General features: G+C 31.6%; 1 protein-coding gene and 1 long non-coding RNA gene across 4 annotated transcripts; one reads left to right on the top strand and one right to left on the bottom strand.

Annotated features, from left to right (window-relative positions):
- Positions 1–250: 250 nt before the first annotated feature.
- LOC134247138 (uncharacterized) lies at positions 251–10,192 on the bottom strand. Of its 2 annotated transcripts, none has more exons than XR_009987774.1 (3): positions 10,120–10,192; positions 4,760–5,007; positions 251–484 (listed from the first exon to the last, which is right to left on the bottom strand). It is a non-coding gene; the product is annotated as an uncharacterized LOC134247138 (long non-coding RNA). The 2 variants fall into 2 exon arrangements; XR_009987775.1 differs by lacking the exon at positions 10,120–10,192 and adding an exon at positions 5,177–5,364.
- A 1,120-nt stretch (positions 10,193–11,312) lies between these two features.
- LOC134247148 (clumping factor A-like) lies at positions 11,313–13,361 on the top strand. 2 transcript variants are annotated; one of them, XM_062729480.1, is made up of 3 exons: positions 11,313–11,417; positions 11,658–11,755; positions 11,989–13,361. In XM_062729480.1, exons 2-3 carry the CDS (start codon positions 11,689–11,691, stop codon positions 12,894–12,896), a joined length of 975 nt encoding a protein of 324 aa, XP_062585464.1. In that variant the 5' UTR covers positions 11,313–11,417; positions 11,658–11,688; the 3' UTR covers positions 12,897–13,361. The 2 variants fall into 2 exon arrangements, with proteins under 2 accessions (XP_062585464.1, XP_062585463.1); XM_062729479.1 differs by lacking the exon at positions 11,313–11,417 and having other exon boundaries at positions 11,659–11,755.
- The last annotated feature ends 6,813 nt before the right edge of the window (positions 13,362–20,174 follow it).

Raw genomic sequence — 20,174 nt, forward strand, 5'->3', positions numbered from 1 at the left:
AACGATATATATTTTTTGTAACTTTTAGGACCGCCTATAAATTGAAATGAAATATATCTGGATAACGAACAGTCTTCAAGCTCAAAAGAACATGGAACAATACAAAATAGGAGCAGAGCAATCATGGGCCTTCGAGACATCAGAGGTGGGATCAGGTGCCATGGAGGAGTGAGCATCTAAATATTCTAAACGACGAAATCAGAAGGAAAATTCCGGAAAGCCTTAATAAAATTGAAAATAGAGAAAACCTTTTTATTTTCTCAGATTTTAGTTATGGTTTATGAATGAATTTGACTAGAAATAAAGTTTTGTAACTACATTTATTCCAAATATATATAGCGTCGCAGGATTTTAATTAGAGAGGTTTTTGTGGATGTAATTAATGCATGTACATTTCCTGAAAACCATATATTGTCCAACAGCACATTCGTCTTTGTCATCTCACAGTAATTCCATTGCTATATAGAACAAAACTTTTCCTCATCTGTAATGGTAAAATTAAAACAAAAGATAAATTTCTTGTATCTTATTTTATTAAAATAATAAATCATTTCATATATCTCTCGGACATTCGGTAGGCAATTGTGCATTAAATCCGACGCATATGGAAATTAAAAAAGATAAAAATTCACTTGCGCCGCATTTGTTCCATTTAATTTGTGGTGTAGCTGTCACAAAGATAGTTAATACATTTTTTTAGAAACAATCCCTTACTTCTGTTTCAAAATTATATTTGCATGTAAATTTTCAACGTACGAAAATACGTCTACCAGTTTAAATTATTAGCATAGAGTTTAACATTACCTCTTGCTGTATATACACCATAATTAAACTCAAGTATATCCAAACACGTCAACATGAATTTAAATATTTTTTTTGAAATCCGAGTAAAATTAGTCATTAATTTTGCTTGATATGGGTTTTCAGAAATAGATCTATAAGACTAAATGTTATAAATTAATTTGAAAAAGTGTGAAGATGTACCTAAAGTGGTTTAAAATAAAGTTTGATTTAGTTTTCAATGGAATACTAGAAAAGTCAAACCGCAATTATCTCTTACCTGTTTTATTTTTAAATATTCTAAGTGTTAAAGTGTTTTTATACGAATTTCACGTAATCTACTGCGACACAGTTTTACAGTTTCTAAGTTGTTGATGCGAATGTTGTGCAGAGAGGATGATAAAATGTATTTTTCAAACAATATCTTTTTAACAGAATAATAATACTTCAGTTTATCTATAGAAAGAAATAAATTTTCTGAATAGATTATTTTCTTTGTTGTCATTGACACTGTAAAGACGAGGTCAAATCAAAAATAAGAATCTGTATAATTCAATACTTAAAAGAAAATGGACTTCCCGTCTTGTAGAATGTCCTTATGAACTTCCATTGTTAACGTGGTATGAAGTCATACTCTCAGTCGCTGTAACATTACTAACATAACATATCATTAAATGAAGTACAAAGCCAAAAGTCAAAAGCCCTCTATACACGTTCCGATTCTATGTTATGCAGTTAGAGTGATCTGTCCTTAGATATGAATTCTAATTAATAGAAATTTACAGAACTATTATACATGTAGTGCTCAATTTGCTTTTCAATTAAGGACAGATGATACAAACAAACTTTTGTCAAATAATTTGAAAATAACAACTTGGGTCATGTTCAAATGAATAAAATGAATAAGTTTCACCGCGTAGTTTTTAATTTTTTATTCAATATTTCTTTCACAAAACTGGGATTTGAAGCAAAAAATATTTGTATAGATTAATAAGGATGGGTTCAGAAGGGCAGAGTTTTGAACATCGGAGAAGGTTTACGATTTCTTTATATTCTAGAAATCTGTTATTTGTATCATTTGCAAAGATATTAGGAAAAAATATATACCTATCCAGGCATCCACTTCTTTGTTTGTATCATCTGTCCTTAAAGTATTCCTAACATTTTAAAAGGGCAAGATAAATTAATTGAACAAGTCATGTTATTGACATTTATTTTCTCTATGGAAGTTAATAACAGTTATTGCTGTTCATTGATACTGTGTTATTTGAACATTTTTCCTTGGTTTAAATACCACGTACCAAATACTGAGAATTAAAAAGAAAAACTCAATATTTATACTTTTATCTTATATACTTTTTCAATGTTAGAAAATGCTCATTAGTAATACGCATGATATAATCATACTTTCAAATTGTTATTGCATCAAATGATTGAAATTGTTAAATTATATAACTTAGACATTCTACCAGTGAATTACAAATGGATGCTACTATTGATAATTTAATAAAAATATTTTTTGTCTTATGCTATCTTCAAATAAAATGTTTGGGCGACCTCTCCGGACCGACTGACTAAAAATGGCTTAACTCAAAACTTTTCTTTCTTACATTCCAGGACAATATGTTTTCTTGTTATTCCTCTTATCCCGTCAACAAATATGTAGAAATTTTATGGAAAAAAGAATGCCCCGCCTAGCTACCGACTCAATAATTTTACCTGTAGTCAGGAGAAGGCAACTAAACATCATTTTAAAGATGGCCTTAATATGTTTCAGCTTATTGTTTTTTATCTATAAAAGTGTCGCAAAGAACTATATGCGGTATATTGCATATGTTTGCCCCCACAAAAATCAAATTTTGAAAACTTCCTGAAATGTGCTGAATTCAATAAATTGTACGAGAAATATAAGTTAACAGAAAATATTATATTTCCAGAGCAGTGTATTCACAATTTCTGTTTTTATGACGTCACAAACTAGTCCGATTTTATATCCTTTTTCAATAAGAGGACAAAATGGACAAAATTTCAACAATTTAAGCTTTAGAATTTATAGAGCGCATGTGTGTTCAGGAACAATATTGACATATTTCATTGATATTATCATTCTACACATTATATCAAAATATTAATCCTGAACACACATGCGCTCGGTGACTTTTATTTAAAATATGAAATTGTACATTTTTCTGCAAAATTCATAAAAAACTGAAATTTACGTCATATTTTTATACATATGACGTCATTACTTATGAAATTATTCAGTGCTTTGAAGTCAGTATATACTCCCCTGTTTAAGGACTTAATTAAATATTACTCCATCAAAGTTTGATTTTGGGGGGCAAATGTTGGTTAATACCGCATATAGTTCTTTATATCAATTTGATAGCAAATATGGAAAAAATAACATCAATATTCAAAATATGTCGAACCTATCGAAGTCCATATTTTGATACTTTTCCTTCTTTGGTTGCATTTTGATTTCAAATGTGGGTGCCACCGTAAAAAACATAAATGTGTAATCCCTTTTGAAACAATTAACTAAATCACGAATAACCTGTTACAATGTCTCTCTTCTGGTTACGGTCATTTGTAACTAAGAATAACAAATTTAATTGTTTAAAGTTGACACTGTCTAATTGATGTCATCCATTTTTTTTTTAAATTTTGAAAATGACATTTGTTCCATTTGCATATGTCGTGTTGCAAGTCGACGTTTAGAATCTTACACTATTTATCATTTTCAAATTTATTTTCCATTACTGTCTTCTTCATTTATTTGTCCGTCCAAAAATGAGTATACAATTGCTCCTATAAGACGTGTCTGTAAGGAACAAATTTTTAAACGAGTTTTTTTAAAGCAATTACAATGATATATTCTCTTTGCATTAGTGTTAAATTACATGACATTTTTAAATTTGGATGTTGTTGTATCTGTAATTTTAATACTGCATAAAATATCCATCTTTATCTTTTTAATTTATAGTGTAATAATATTTTCTAATATGTTTTGAATATCTTAGTCTTACGTAGAGGTATTAATTTAATTTTTTACAAAAATCATTATTGAAGAAATCAAAAAACATCAATTTAGACTATTTTGTTATCAAAATTGAAGCATTTTCCGTTAATTATCCTAAGATTCGTTTATTTTTTCGTCACGCTCTACTTGAAAGCTTTTTTGCTTCCTCTGGCTTTTACGAATACAAATTGATGTCTTAAACCTAGATTTTATTGTTGAAAAATCTAGAGCTTTAGATTTATCAAGCAATAAAGCTTGAAAATAAAAAATCAAACGTGATGCATAACAAAAAAATATGTGAAAATATATCCATTTAATTAAAGGACAAATAATTTTAGCCACTCGCAAAATTTACTTTGAGATCTTTAATTTTTTCTAAAAGTACTTCGACTTATCAATGCACAGTTTTAAATAGTTTTTCATTTCAATATACTAGAACTTTGTCTTTAAGATAATGATATACAATATATACTTAAATTGTTACTGCATGAGATATAAAAATAGCGAACGAAAATCATGCTCAAAGGTCCATTTCAAGTACAAATTAGGAGCAAAGCAAACGAAGTCTAATTAAACCGTAGAAACGAATCAGATGTCATAGATGATTTAGCTTTCCCTGTCGACATTGGTAAAATACTGAATTTGTAAGACAGATTTTTAACTAAAGCCCATTGACGTCCAATCCTAGTAGAAAACTATTCTGGAAACAGCAAACCCACGCTGGTGATTTCTTATCAAAGTATAAACGAACGGAATTATTAATTCATGAACTAGTGATCGTTATGTCTTACGTAAGGAGAGTTTAATTTTAAATCTTATCAAAAAATTATAAGCATTTCAGAAAATAAACAACATGGTGTAGGCATATTTTTATTTTTTTTTTCATTTATTTGTACAAGGAAGAATGCGATAGAAACTATTAACTATTGTTCATAATCACAAATATTGCACACTCACCGATGTTTGAAGGTGAACGGATACATCCCATTGAAATATCTTTTAACTGTTTTAGAATATCTCAAATATTCCTGGTGGTATGCGAGATTTCCCAAAGTGTTCAGTCGCAAAACCGTCGTTGACTTTTTGGGTAGTCCTCGATTTATTCATGTTAGGAAAATCAGTCCATCAGATGAAAGAAAAAATATACCAACGGTTCACTTGTTTCGTGCCTTTATCGAACCTCAGGCATAGAATCCATCTTTATTCTGAAAATAAGAGGAAACTATTAGGCTATCTGCAGACACACCCTCTTACACATAACCTCAATCACACACATTCTTATCTGAAAAAGCATAGAACTTGGACGGATCATAATATAATATACATTATTTCTTGATGATAAATAATGTAATCATGTGCAGAGATAATATTTACCAACCCACTCTGCATACCTTGGCACAAAACAGTTAATTTTCAATTATATGGTTGATAGATTATGATGTAAATATTCTTTTCTTATTTCCCGTTAACCAAACTGCATGTTATTTTCAACTCCTATGAATTAACTGTTGTATATACATGTACCTTTAATGGGAAATATTTTCTTGGCCTTTTCTCAAGTTTTATTAATTGTCCTGTTTACCTCTTCAAAGTGAACTTGTATATAAAATGAAGCAGTTTAAAGCAGCTATGGAATTAAAATATAATTTGTCATCATGATTATTCACATAATGGTTACTATCACGATTCGCCAACAAAATTTGCAATAAGGGAGGTGTATTTTGTTCATTACAGTGTTTTTAACCGAACGGCAATGCATGTACGTATCGTCATGTATCATTGTGAAATCGATATGTACAAGAATACTTCAGTGAATATGTTATCTTGAATGGTTTTTTTTCCAAGAAGCTAAAAAAATTAATATACTTTGAATATGTTGAAAAAAACTATATTGCTTTCTTTGTATCTTTTTTTGTCAATATAGCGAAAACGTTTTGCTTAGTAACATAAAACCTTAACGATCTAAGGTACTCAGAGTAATGCAAAACAGTAAATTTTGTCATATTTCCAACTGTATTCAACATTTAATTGGACATATGTTTTTATTGATACAAGTAATTTTGATTTATAATACAAAGAATTTAAAAAAAAAATAAATATTGAGATGACAAACAGTATTTGATTTCAAAGTCAATCACAACAATTAATATCGAGAATAGAGAACGAGCCTTGAAAAAAATCAGGTGCATGGGGGGATTGAGCATCTCCTGCTGATTTGTCTCACATGCCGCTTCCTCAATGTCGAGATCGTAAAAAACTGAAAAATCCGTAGACAATTAGCATAAAACAATATTACACATTGTTACATTCAGTAAAGAATACCCCCCATATTTTCTATATAGAGAAACAATCGACATCATTGATGTAAGCTCCTAAAAAAAATAGGGGCGGTCGTTTGATTATCACTAGTGACCAACAAAAAGAGTTTACTAATATTTTTATTGAGTAATTTAATCTTCATGTAATATTAAACGGAGGAAATACAAAAATTCTGACTATTTCTTAAGGTATTTCAATTATCATTTGATTTAATTTCTAATTACAGTTTCAAAGATTTTACGTGTAGGATTATTAAACAATTTTAAACAAAAAGAAAACAGAGATTCAGAAGACAACTTTCAACCTTTCAGGCTTTATTGACTGAGAATAAAGGAACAGTATACAACCTAATATTAAAAGCCATATTATGCCATTTGTTACTGTAAAAGACAAGAAGAATGTTACCTTTACTATTTACATTAGATTAAAAAGTCGCCCGCTTGGCGCAGTGGTTACAGTTCTCCTCTAGACTCGTCGCGGGTTGAATTCCCACTGTGCGACGTGGAGACCGTCTCTTCGGATGTGACCATATAAATAAACCGAGGTCCCGTGTCGCATTAGATGCTAGCACGAAATATTAAAGATCCATCACTGGTCAATGGCTGTAAGTGAAGAAAGCATATAACGGACACTTAGAAATCCAGAGATGGGATCAGGCGCCTTCTTGAAGTAGCCAACCCCTTTTAACCGGTCGAATCTGCATGAGCCCATTGCACTGATCAGGTGGACGGCCTGACAATTGGTATCAACCATCGGCCAAAATACATCCTATTGCTAGGACATCTTTGCAAATAAGTCATTTTAATTACAATACATGTTTTGTTAACAAAGCAATGTATAGATAGAAGCGACGAATTCCTGTCGACCTTTAGGTACATCTTTGAAGGATATGGAGATAAGGAACAGTATTCAATATCAAAGTCCGTAAAACAATACAAAATAGGAGCAGAGCAAACACGGACCTCCGAAACATCATGCATAGGTGGGATCAGGTGCCATGGAGGAGTGAGTCTTGAAAATGTATATATACAATATATATATATTCTTAAGGATCGTGTTGTGAAGGCAGTTTAGCCACAATTTCATCGGCATTCAAAGCTGTGTCTGTACTGCTAGGAGACAGAATCCGTAGGTCGAAACTTCAACCCCGGGTTGGAGAACGAAGAGGATATTTTATAAAGTGAAATTGCTTGGCTTGAACTTTCTGTATCAATAGAAATTGTTAATTTAATAAGTTTGAAAAAAAAACAATAGTTATTATACCATTAAAAAGTGTATCGTTAGCTATAATTTAAAGGGAAAAAAATCGGCATCAAAAGCAACTTTTAAGACTTGCCTAGATAGCCGAGCGGTCTAGGCTTGATAGCTTGCGTAGGTAGAGAGCTCACTTTACATGTACTTAATTGATAAAAGGTCACTGGTTTCATCTTCGCTTCATGCGAAAAAAGGAGAAAATATATGTATATTTTGAAGCATTCATCTTGCTTTGGTCGCCCCCGTGGCGCAGTGGTTAGAGCGTCTGCTCTAGAATCGCGAAGTAAGGAGTTGATCCTTACGTCGCGGGTTCGAATCCAACTGTGGGACGTAGAGACCGGTCCTTCGGATGAGACCGTATAAACCGAGGTCCCGTGTCCCAGTAGGTGCTGGCACGAAAAAGATTCCTCCCTGCTCAATGGCCCTAAGTGACGAGTATAGGACAAAATTTGTAGCTCTCAACCGGCCAGTGGTGGCGTCTCCATATGAGTGAAAAATTCTCGAGAGGGATGTTAAACAACATACACTGAATCAATCAATTCGTCTTGCTTTGTCAAGTAAAAAATACATTCTGATTTTTTATTATAATATAGCCTGTAGAAATTAATTAAAATTAATGCACATGAATGAAGTTGCATGCTGTTGAAAGCAATTGGAAAGAGTCCCGTTCATATTTTAATCAGTTAAAGAAATGCGTCTGAAAGATATTTTAGGCAAACATACATGCATTTTGAAGAGATAGTTAGTACGATCGTTTTCAATTCAATTAATTTTATGGAGGCATTATGTATTGCTTTTATTTTTGTAATTTTTAAGGACCAATAAGAAATTGTCGTCGTTGCATCTTTTGCATTTTTTCTCAGAAATAATAAATTTTTCATCAATCTACATATTATTTTAACTAGATAAAATATCCTTCATCGATTTCCTGATCATGTTCTTGCTTTGAATTGATTCTCCATCAACATTAACAACAGAATAAAGATGAAAAACATTATTATATGCAAGAACCCAGTGAATTAAAAAAAAAAGCCTATTATAAGAAGATAGAAAATTGAATTAAAACAGTATTTAAATGTGTATGGAGAGAAAATAACTTCTATCAGTGGTGGTTTTTCACATACCTTTTTAGATTTTCTGAAATTAACCTTACTGTTCTCCATATGAGTGAAAAATTATCGACTTAGACGTTAAACAACACACAAACAAATATTGAACATTAGTTTAATCTAAATGCTTCTTATCTTGAGTTAAGCATGAACAACATAAAACAAATAATAATATCATTAATAATTTCAAAATTATTTCAAAAATTTTTCAAAAAAAAAAAATTTCCAAACCATTTGTTGAGAAAAAAAATTCGTTGAGAAAAAAAAGATAATAAATAATGACTTTTGTTTCTTCGATTGTTCGTTTAACGTATCATCGAAAAATTTGATCTTAGATTGCGTCCACACAAAAAGATCCATGAAAGTAATTGCAAATTCAAAGAAAAGATGTTAGTAACAAGAAGTGATAGATCTTTTTATTAAAAGAGAGGGGATAAGGAAATCAAAGACTTCTTACGTTGATTTCAGATGCCTAGGAGTAGAAAGAACAACCCCTGTTGATCTTTCACACTTCGGCAGGGGATGCTCACTCCTCCATTGCAACTGATCCCACCTCTGATGTTTTGGAGGTGCTTGTTTGTTCTGCTCCTATTTTGTATTGTTTTAAGGATTTTTGGTCTTGAATACTGTTTGTTACTTCCATATGTGTCATTGCATTTAGTCTTATCTTTTAATATGTAGAAAGATTATTCTACATTTCAAAGTAAGAACAAAAGGAATGGCATGAAAATTGGTATGATATATGTCAACACAAGATTATATTTGCTCATAATGTCCTTACGAACACAGAAGTTACAAAATGCTGTCTTAAAACAGGGTTGCTGAAATCCTTGTATCATCAATTTATCTATCAGTAGCCTTCCTCGGTTTAAAAAATCGATCTTACTTATTTTATGCCTTTGAGAATCAAATATTTTGAGAGACTCAAACCCCACTTGCAGAGATAGTGAGATATTAGTTATTATTCGTCAGTTTGTACTTTTCGTTTAAAGACAGTAAAACATCCAAATAGATATAAAATTTGGTAGAATCTATGTTGTTGTTTATTTCAAGTTCACTGAAATTTATCGAATCGACATATGAATGAAAGAAACAGGTTTTAATATATAATACATAACCGAATGTCGAGTGGAAGGTCAAACCGCGTGTTTTCTTCCTCTCATCTAGATTTTCAAAACACGTACTGACTAAAAGTCCAAAGTGATAGGAAGTTCTACAGTAAAAATTTCACATCATCACAGTCTAAGCTTAGGCATATAACGTTTCACAGAAGCTTAGATATGAGCGCTCAGAGTTTATGCCACTTTCTTACAAACAATGAAATTCAATTATGCCACTTTCTTACAAACAATGAAATTCAAAGTAGTCTTATGTGAGAAACATAAAAGTTATAAACAAATATTTCAATTTGAGATCTAATTCTCCCAAGCGTTATATTCTATATTGAAGTATAGAAAAAAATTCCATGGTTATTTTAATAACTTCGAATATCTTTGAAGTAAGAAACACTTATGATACAAGATTATTCGATTAATTATTTGAAAGAACTTTATCTTTTAAATTTGTTCATGAACATTACTTCAGAAATATTGCTTTAAAATTACATTACGTGTTAGAGAAGTATTGAAAACTTACCTTTTTGAGGCTTCTAAAAACATATTTTTTGTTAAGGAGCGTTGTGTCTAAATGTAATTCTGACAGCAGGAAGGCCTACATTTAATGGGAATATAATTTGTATCTTGATATGTCATATGTAAAGTATATTTCAAATATCTGACAGTTAACAACTGTCCTATAAGTGGCTAACATGCTATTTTTAACCCTATTTTCCATAAATGAGAAATTAATGTATTCATTATACACTTCATTTCAAAAATTTAATGTGTGGTAATTTTACGTTTTTTCAAAAAAGTTCACAAAAAATAGATGATGTGTTTACTTTCGATATGATATAATTTAATTGAGAAAAACGATTCCAATGCATGTGCAATATTCCATTAATGAGTACATTATTTCACACGCTTCCAAGTTTAAAAATGTTTGTTATTAACATGAGAGTACTACATGACGAATTAATTAAAAATAAGAAGTTTCTCTGCAAATTTACATGAAAAATTATTCTCAAAACTGAATACAATGCCATGGAAGATTTGTTGTGAAATTGAAAAAAAATAGTTATTTAACCCAAAAATCTTCAGTCTGTGATTCAATGACAGTCTTTTTTTCGTTTTCAATATTCAATATTGGTTAATTAAATGCCATAACACATTAAGAAGTAATCTAGACACAACAAAAAAATTATGTAAAATAAAATTGATTTATTGAAAAAAAAAAAAAAGATAATACCTGCGAATTACACACTTTAAGATAAGTAACACATTTTAAAGATTAAAGCAAAGCAGTATAAAAATATTGACCAGAGGTAACACACATTTATAGAAAGACATGTTTTAGAATATAATTTTTTTTAAAATACCTTAAATTTTATCTTTGAATATTGATTTTCCATACTAAAAAAGAAAAATATTTTATTAATTTAATAAAAAATGTATATATTATAGCTCCAAAAATGATATTCTATTTATTAATATTTAAGAAGTAATCATAACCAGTGAAAAAAATAAGGAATTTATGAAAACGGTACGAAATGAGCATTGAAATATACATCGAAATATATACATTTTTTTATTGCTGCAGTTTAAAACGATTAAAATAAGAAAACACTGTAACCTATGGGTGATTACTAGTACGCTTCGTCCGTATCGCCCTCGAGCTATTTCTTTCCTTAATTGTTAACGCACGAAAATGCTAATAACAGCGACAAATCAGAATTCTGGCATTCTGATCCCCACTATATAAGGGCCTGCTCTAGTCTCAGACAGCAGCACGAGCTTGCAAATCATAAACAGCCGTTGGAAAACTAGAAGAAATTGGTAAGTCTTCCATTGTTGATATTTCTGAAATTTTCTAACTTCATTCTACTGAATTTAAAAAAATATTTTTTTTTCTAAATTAATAATTTAAACCATATTTGGACTTTTACATAAAAAGAAATCAGTAAAATTATGGTTATGATAAAAAAAATAATTAAACTTATAAGAAATAAATTGTAGTTAAATAAACTTAAAAATTACAAACATGTTATAAATAACCATTGCTATTCTTTTTTACAGTCTAGAAAATACAGCGGGGTTTATTTGAATCATGCGCACGTGTCTGATACTTTTCGCTCTTTTAGGCCTTGTGGCCCTTTCCCAGAGTTCACCAATACGTAAGTCGTGATCAAATTAAATGTTCTATATTTTTTAAAGATAAAAACGTAAAAATTAAAAACAGTAGACAAAAAGTGTTCTCTCGCTCTTTCATGAAATTAAATTGAGATTTTGACTTTTTTTTTAAAAAAAAAATCCCTCATTTATTATTTCAAGTTTTCTAAAACAATAAATCTACAAAACAACATAAGTTCTACTTTTTAACGTAAGCTTTGTATAACACTACTTTTAGCATGCAACGGTGCGGAATGTGAATACGATTATAATTACGACTGTGGAAATGGTGGATGTGATTACGGAGAAAACGGAGGAGATGGCGGAGACAACGGAGACGACGACTCCAGCTCTGGATCTGATGACGGAGACGGCTCCAGTTCTGACTCCGACTCCGATTCTGACTCCGACTCCGATTCTGATGGATCAGACTGTGATGATGACTCAGGATCTGATTCCAGCTCAAGTTCCTCAGACTCAGATTCAAGCTCAGATTCCAGCTCAGGTTCCGACTCTGGCTCCGGATCAGGATCTAGTTCAAGTGATTCTAGCTCAGGTGATGATGATAGTGAATCGGATTGCGATGATGAAGATTCCAGCTCTGATTCTGATTCAGATTCCGATTCTGGATCAAGCTCCGGATCAAGCTCCTCCGACTCCGATGATGAAGATGACGAAGACTGCGATGATGATGACGACTCAGGATCAAGCTCAAGCGATTCCGACTCAGGATCAAGCTCAAGCGATTCCGACTCTGGATCAAGCTCAAGCGACTCCGACTCAGGATCAAGCTCAAGCGATTCTGACTCAGGAAGTTCCAGCTCCGACTCTGACTCTGACTCCGACAGTGATTGTGATGACGACAGCGATAGCGGCTCAGATGGTGGCGACTCTGGCGATGGCGACAACGGCTCCGGATCTGGCGACTCTGACGGATCAGATGGTAGCGACTCCGATAGCGACTCAAGCAGCAGCAGCAGCAGCTCCAGCTCTGACAGCGATTCAGACAGCGGCGATGGTGACGGTGGTTATGGTAATGGAGATTACGGATGTGACGGTTATGGATGCGATGGTGGTAATGGCGGCGATGGTGGTGATGGTGGAATGGGTGGTGATGGCGGACACGAGGAAGAGGAGGATAAATAGATTATCAGTTTTTAGTTTTCCTTTACAATCAATGAAAACTTTTTTCCAATGCACCATGCCAAACTTTGTGATTGAATCGTTACGTTTTCAAGTCAAGAGTCCTTTTTCCGGAGATTAAAGACAAGTATTATGAATAAGAAAAAGATGTAATTTATATTTCGAATATAGACTGTGTATTCAATTTCATATACATTGTACAATCATTCAATTAGATAAGTAGAATTACAAACTTTCGTTAAAATGCTTTGGAATTCGAAATTTTATTTTCTGATTTTCGATTCTTAAATTTCAAACAAATTTCACATTATTGTGCATGTCCAAGGGACTATGAAAACGTTAGTTATGCATAATAAATTTTAAATGTAATTTATGTTTTTGTATTTTTGTATTGCTCATGTTTTTCTTTTGTTACCTCAAGTAATTGTTTTGTAAACAGAATGCAACTCAATAAATTATTGAACAAAATGTTCTTTCTTTTCCTTCCTAAACAACGGTTAAAAACTGTTCGAAAAATAACCTGTTTTTTTTTAAACAATTTACAAAATACCAAGTTTACAAAAATTATCCCTGTCGAAAAGCAAGTATTAAATATGTGAAGGTATTTCAAAAAACAACAGGGGTGAACATGGTAGAGAAATAACAATAAAATACGTTTAAAACGAAGCGACAGTGAAGTGATTTGCATTCCACATTGCTCAAGAATATATTTAGCTGCAGACCTGTAGCGCTATGGATTTATATATTTGTCTTTGACCATAACGCTACAGATCCCGTAGTGCAAAAAAAGGTGCAATTTACGGCGCAATATTTTTTGCGCTCTTTTGGGGAGAATTTCTCCACTTTCCAGCATCGTTCAATCAACTACCTTTCAACCCCTAATTCTAGACACATTATTTAATTAATCTGTATATTTTATCCATCTCTCAACCCTTTATAGTCGTCTCTACAAGTAATAAACTCGCTTGATCAAAATTATTTGTTAGATTACTGAAAATTCATATCCAGCGAGTTTATTGCCTGTAGAGACAAATATAAATGGTTGGGAGGTGGATAAACTATACATATTGGCCACAGCATGTGTCTAGAATTAGAACGTGAAAGGTAGTTGATTGACCAAAGCTAGGATGTGGAGAAATTCTCCCCAAAAGAGCGCAAAAAATATTGCGCCGTAAATTGCACCTTTTTTGCACTACGGGATCTGTAGCGTTATGGTCAAAGACAAATATATAAAACCATAGCGCTACAGATCTGCAGCTAGAATATATTGTAAGCTTAACAAATGAAACATATGGAGAAAACGAACAGTATTCCAGATCAAAAGTCCATAAAACAATATAAAACAGGAGCAGAGCAAACAAGGGCCTCTAAAAACATTAGAGGTGGGATCAGGTGCCATGGAAGAGTGAGCATCCCGCCGACCGGTCACACCCGCTGTGTGCTCCTTGTCATGATCGGGAAATGTAAAGTATTACTCATTTAGCCAGGAAAATTTTCGGTCACTGGCAGTTCGTCATAAGCTTGTTTATCTGTACATCAAATGGACGAACTGCTTTTATTTTCTGGAATCAGTTGTCTGTACCATGGAACGGTTTAAAAGTTTGAACTGGTTATCAGATCAATGGATTTGTTTATTATGGTGGAATATTTCTCTCCCCCTCCCTTCCCTTGTCAGGTAAATAGATTGACCTGTGCAATGTTTTTGTCGTCTAGTCATAAAACTATGTCGTCTTGTCAATTGGATTATCTTTTTTTAAAATTCAACAATAAAATGTGCCAGTACTTAGTTTAGTCCATCATTGGTAAAATTTATTTTTGACATATGTTATATACAAGTCAATTAAAAAATCTGACAAGTCGATATATTATCTGGCATGGTAACAATTTTCCGACAAGTCGACATAATATCTAAAAAAAACTACATCATTATCTGACAAACCGACATCACATCTAACAAGCATATTTGCCAGAAAACTATGTCGACTTGTCAGAAAAATATATTTACTTGTCAGATTTTAATGTCAACTTGTCATAATATCATGTCAACCTGTCAGATATAATGATGACAAGAAGATGTCATTTTATGCTTTATATCAATTTATGCTGTTATAACAGGATATCGAATACCATGTCTAGTTGATATTTATCGGACCAATCGACATATCAGATATATTCATCTGACAAGTTTACAGGAATATCTGACAAGTTGACAGAAATATCTGACAAGTCAACATAATATATATGACAAGTGGTGGCAGAAAAATGTCAAAACAGGTCTTATACGGAAACTCAAAGGTTTCTGCATTTGTTTTGTTATCATTTGTATATTTATTGTCTTATCAACATAAAAAGTGTTGTCACTTATTTTTACACATTTTTGATTTTTCGTACATAATTTAAGGCCCATTTTTGTCTTATTGGCTTAATTGCCATAAGTATATTAAATACTTTTTAAAAATATTAATGTTAAGATATTGATCAAAGATATACATGTATAGGTAATCATGAAAGTAAGCAAGGTATATGTGTAAAATTTAATGTTTAGTTATATGTATATAGATATACAATGTAAAAACATGCATATTTTTGAGAGAAGTGAGAAAATATTGTGATTAAATTAACATCGTCAGAAAATTATATATACTTATTTTACATTATGATACACGTAAGTACATGTCAGTTTTGTATCATGCTATAATAACAAGATACCAAGTCGCTGACTGTGATGATTTTTTTTTATCTGACAAATTGACATGAATTTCTGCTAAGCCAACATATGTATCTGACGAGTCTACTAGACATCTACAAGTTGTGGCAGAAATATACCACCATGCTTGTATTATTACATTATCAAACTTTGCTTCTTTAATTGTATTTATAAACAAATTCTGAGATTTTATGATTTATGTTTTATCGCCTTACGGCGCAGGGATAATAACGTCAAAGTGTCTAACACAGCATCACGTTTCCTTTTGCTAAAAAAAAATGGAAAAGTCCCGTTTAAAGAACAAGGTACAGTTTCAATACACATTAAGCCCTGTATTTTCCTAAAATATGGAAGTGATATAAGAAATGTTAATTTATTCTTTCTGAATCATTGGAATTCCATGCAGTAAGAATACACAAATCAGTTTTTATATGCTAAATGCTAATTGTGACGTCATTAACTGTTGCATTTTCCCGTATTTTCTTTAAAACTCTCAGTAGACATCAATTTTCAGTGGAATTTTCCTTCAGAAAACATACTCTGTTACCGTCGCCCGAAAGATTCTGAGATATGTGATTTTTCAAAGCAGTTTACATAATACATCCAAATATTGAAGTGGGTGACGGTGGCAGAAACTATTTTCTAAAGGAAAATAAGCACAGAAATGATGCATTTTGAGGCTCCTCTGCATTAAACGTAGAAATGTACTAAATTAATGACATCATATTTCCAGAAGGTTCTTCTTCATGTCATATTCTTCAATGATTTATCATATTCACCTACTTAACTCTTCTTAAAGCCAATTTCATAACTTTTTACGAACATTAAATTTTTAGGGCACAATAAATTACTTCTTAGAATTTTCACTGATGCACATAGCACATACTTGTGTATCTGTTTATTCCTCCATAACTAATTTCACACATATATGGGGTCTTCTGAAGATCTATCAGTAAGTTATTAACAGTATTCTCAATATCATTCAACAAAATTGGCAATCTTACATCGATTATCTACCGTGACAGCGTCTTTCGAGATTATCCTGTTTTGTTGTACCCGGGGTCTCGAAAAAAAAAAAAGAGAACTTGTTAAATAATTCTTTAACGTGTACCATAGGACCATACCCTGTTCACATTCAATCATAATAAACATTTTTGTTTATTTTCTGAAAAAAAAATAAATGTACTTACATGTACATGTAAATATGATATTTTCTGAACTTTCAGCTTTGTGTGCACATTATTTTCCGAGAAAAACGCTTTGTCCACCATTTTACTGGACAATTCTCGTATATATTTTAACAATCAAGGTTTTATCTTTATCCATTCTTTTATCTTTTCTTATCTTAAAAATCTATCTTTTAAAAAGGGGTTTAAAAAACCAACAAAATCTTCAACATAATCAAGTATGACTTGGGTCTTGTACCAAATAACTTGGACTCCTTTTTTATCTCAATCTAATTTGCCCGCTAAAATTCCTTAAGCTTTTATTAAAATGAGATTGAGATTAAAAAAAGAGCTCGCTTCAATTTCATGGCCCCGGAGCAAGGGCATCAAACACAAAAAGCCGGATATTCCAGGCAAGACACAGATCTCCTACCTATCAAATTCCAGGAAAATTTTTAGAGACTATTTTAAAATTGATACCTAGGCTACTGAATTGTATGATTTTAGCATTATAAAGCATTAAAAAATATTACAATACTGTAAATGGATTTTTACTTTCCCCTCAAATTAATTCAAAAATATAGTAAGAAGTAAAAAACAATAGAAAATAATATCATAGGTATAAACTCTACTTTCTTGATTAAAATTTTTTATATTTATCTGTAAAAAATACCACATTTTATATGTAAAGAGTTGTCTTTCTTTGTCTCTTTTTTGTATAATAAAAAAGGAAGCAGATATAGGTAAACAAAGTTTATTCTTTCCCCAGACATTATGTCCTCTTAAACATACTTTGAATTTTGACATCAAGTGAATGCTTAATTATTTTGTGAGCAATCAAGAGGGAGGATAAATTAATTTTGGTCATTAATAGAAAATTGTGTATCAAAGCTTTTAAGTTATAAAGTGACAAGATAGACTTTTTTGCATTTTGTCAATAAATTATTGAAAAAAAAAAACAAAACTGCACATATTTTACGCTGTTAGGTCGATAGTAAGCATATAAAACCTTCGACCAAATTTTTTTTTATGTCAAGGCCTGCTTTTGATACTCTTTAATAAGAACATTATAATTTTCATTTATTGATGAAAATGAAACATTAGAAATAAACATACACACACAAAAAATTACATAATAATGCGAGTTTTTTCCAAAACAAAAAATTAACTAAACTTAATAAAACATTCTTATCAAAGAAACAAGGAGATAATGAAAAATAATAAAACTCAAAAGTCAATTCACACAAAAAGTGATAGCAGAGCAAACAGGAGCAAGCATTATATGGAGATATATAATAAACAGTATCCTAGCTCAAAAGTCCATTAAACAAGAAAATGAATGACATGGAAGAGTGAGCGTCCCCTGCTGACCAGTCACACCTAAATCATATGTAGGATCAGGTACCATCGAGCACAACTGCCTTGTGCTTCTCTTCATGATTGGGCGGTAGGAAGAAGAAAAAATCCATTGACCATTCAGATTAATATCCAATCAACTGTAAAAAAAAAATAACATCAGTCAACATTCAACTAAAAAATAAATTGTTTGTTAATCTCATTGTATTTGCCATGGACTTTGCAAAATATTGATTTTAAACCAAACTGCTGATATCCCAGTTTAATCTTCTTGTTTGCTTCGGTTGAGAAAATATCCTTACGTTTATAAAGGTCTGGAACAAAATCTTGAAAATATAAGTTTGAAGGATATGGTTGATTGATTATTGTCTCCCGCTTTCGCGAAAGCGAGGGGACATTAAATCCCATTCGTCTGTCCGTCAGTCTGTCAGTCTGTCCGTCTGTCAGTCCGTCACAAAAACTTTAACCTTGCCCATGACTTTTAATTTAGTAGAGCTATGACTTTCATATTGCACATGTGTATTTCTTGTGATAAGACCTTTCTTTGGGCACCACCAAATTTGACCTTTTGACCTTGACCTTGGAGTTTGATCCACTTTTACACAAAAATTCCAAACTCATACTTTGGCTATAACTTCTGATTGGTAGATATTAGGAATTTCATTTTCAATATATATATTTTTTGTGACAAGACCTTTTATTGGATACCAACAACTTTGACCTTTTGACCTTGACCTTGGACATTTACGTACTTAGGAAAGAACTTTCACCTTGACCATAACTTTTGAACGGTAAGGGCTAGGGCTTTCATACTTTACATATGTGATCCTTGTGAGAAGACTTTTCATTGGATACCAAGAACTTTAACCCTCTGACCTTGACCTTGGAGTTCAGTGATGATTTCTAAATAAATGACATATGATAGGGTGTTCATATTACACACAATATATAATAAAAGTGACATCTCACCCACATAGACACCGAAAGCGGGGGACCACAATTCCTTGAATTTGCTTGTTTGTTTTACAGCCCATTCGATATTCATCCATTAATAGAGGTTACATAGATTTCTAATCGACACTAAAGGTAATTTACAAGTGGGTCCTTCAAATTTTGACCTTTAGTCGGCACGAAGGTCATTTATCAGTAAGGTATCATTATCGAACCAAATTAAAGCCTGTCATATCACTGAATTTCATTTATTTTTCTGGTTTCATCAACCAGTTTACCAATAACGACGCTTTTGTTGTTAAATATCGGTTTTTGAAAAGTATGTATCAGGCTCTGCGGTGTCTTAGTTTTAGTTTAAACGGTTATATATAGAATTGAAGATGGAATGAAAATGAATATTACGAATTGATAATACCTCGTCGATTATGATCAATGTTTAATTGAATGTCACAGCAAGAGATTTCTTCTTTTTTTTATAGACGTTTCCCAATACATTTTGCTTCAAAGGAAGCCAAAATTGGTCTGTTTATAAAGGGGCGCAGTTGGTACCTTTACGCATAAGAAATCTGAGTTCTATAGGGCTTGGTGACCAAACACTACATGTAAATCAGGAACTCAAGAGTCAACAATATCATATTTAGTTTACTCGTGTTCAATCAGAATGATTTTAACAATTTATATTGTCAATCACCAATGATAAGGAAACAAATACAGTGTATAAGTCCTATTTTTATTTTAAAAATGGGATATCTATGATATAAGAAATTAAGAATAAAAATATCGTTGAAAATGCTTGTATAAAATGATAAATAGTCATTATTTGATATTTTTTTTCAATTTTGTAAATATTTTATATTTCCCATTTTATCTAAAAATTTCGTCGTATTTAAAAGTGTCCATGTCAGATTTACAACACTTCTACAATGTGAACAATTTTACAGTACTCCAGAGGTTTCTCCGCAGCTGTTAATAATGTTAGTGAGGAATAGATAAAGATAAAGAGACTTGTCGAAGATTTACCCTCCATATGTATATTTGTTTAGTTATTGTACTTCAAAGTTATTTTGATTGTTGTGAATATTAAAAATTTTGTAAAATGAA

This window comes from Saccostrea cucullata, unplaced genomic scaffold, assembly GCF_032062105.1.
Source record: "Saccostrea cucullata isolate Sc308-1 unplaced genomic scaffold, CSIRO_AGI_Scuc_v1 ctg103, whole genome shotgun sequence".
NCBI lineage: Eukaryota > Metazoa > Mollusca > Bivalvia > Ostreida > Ostreidae > Saccostrea > Saccostrea cuccullata.

Coding starts and splice junctions, on each gene's coding strand:
- LOC134247148 (XM_062729479.1), top strand. CDS start 12,037: ATGGTGGATGTGATTACGGAGAAAACGGAGGAGATGGCGGAGACAACG.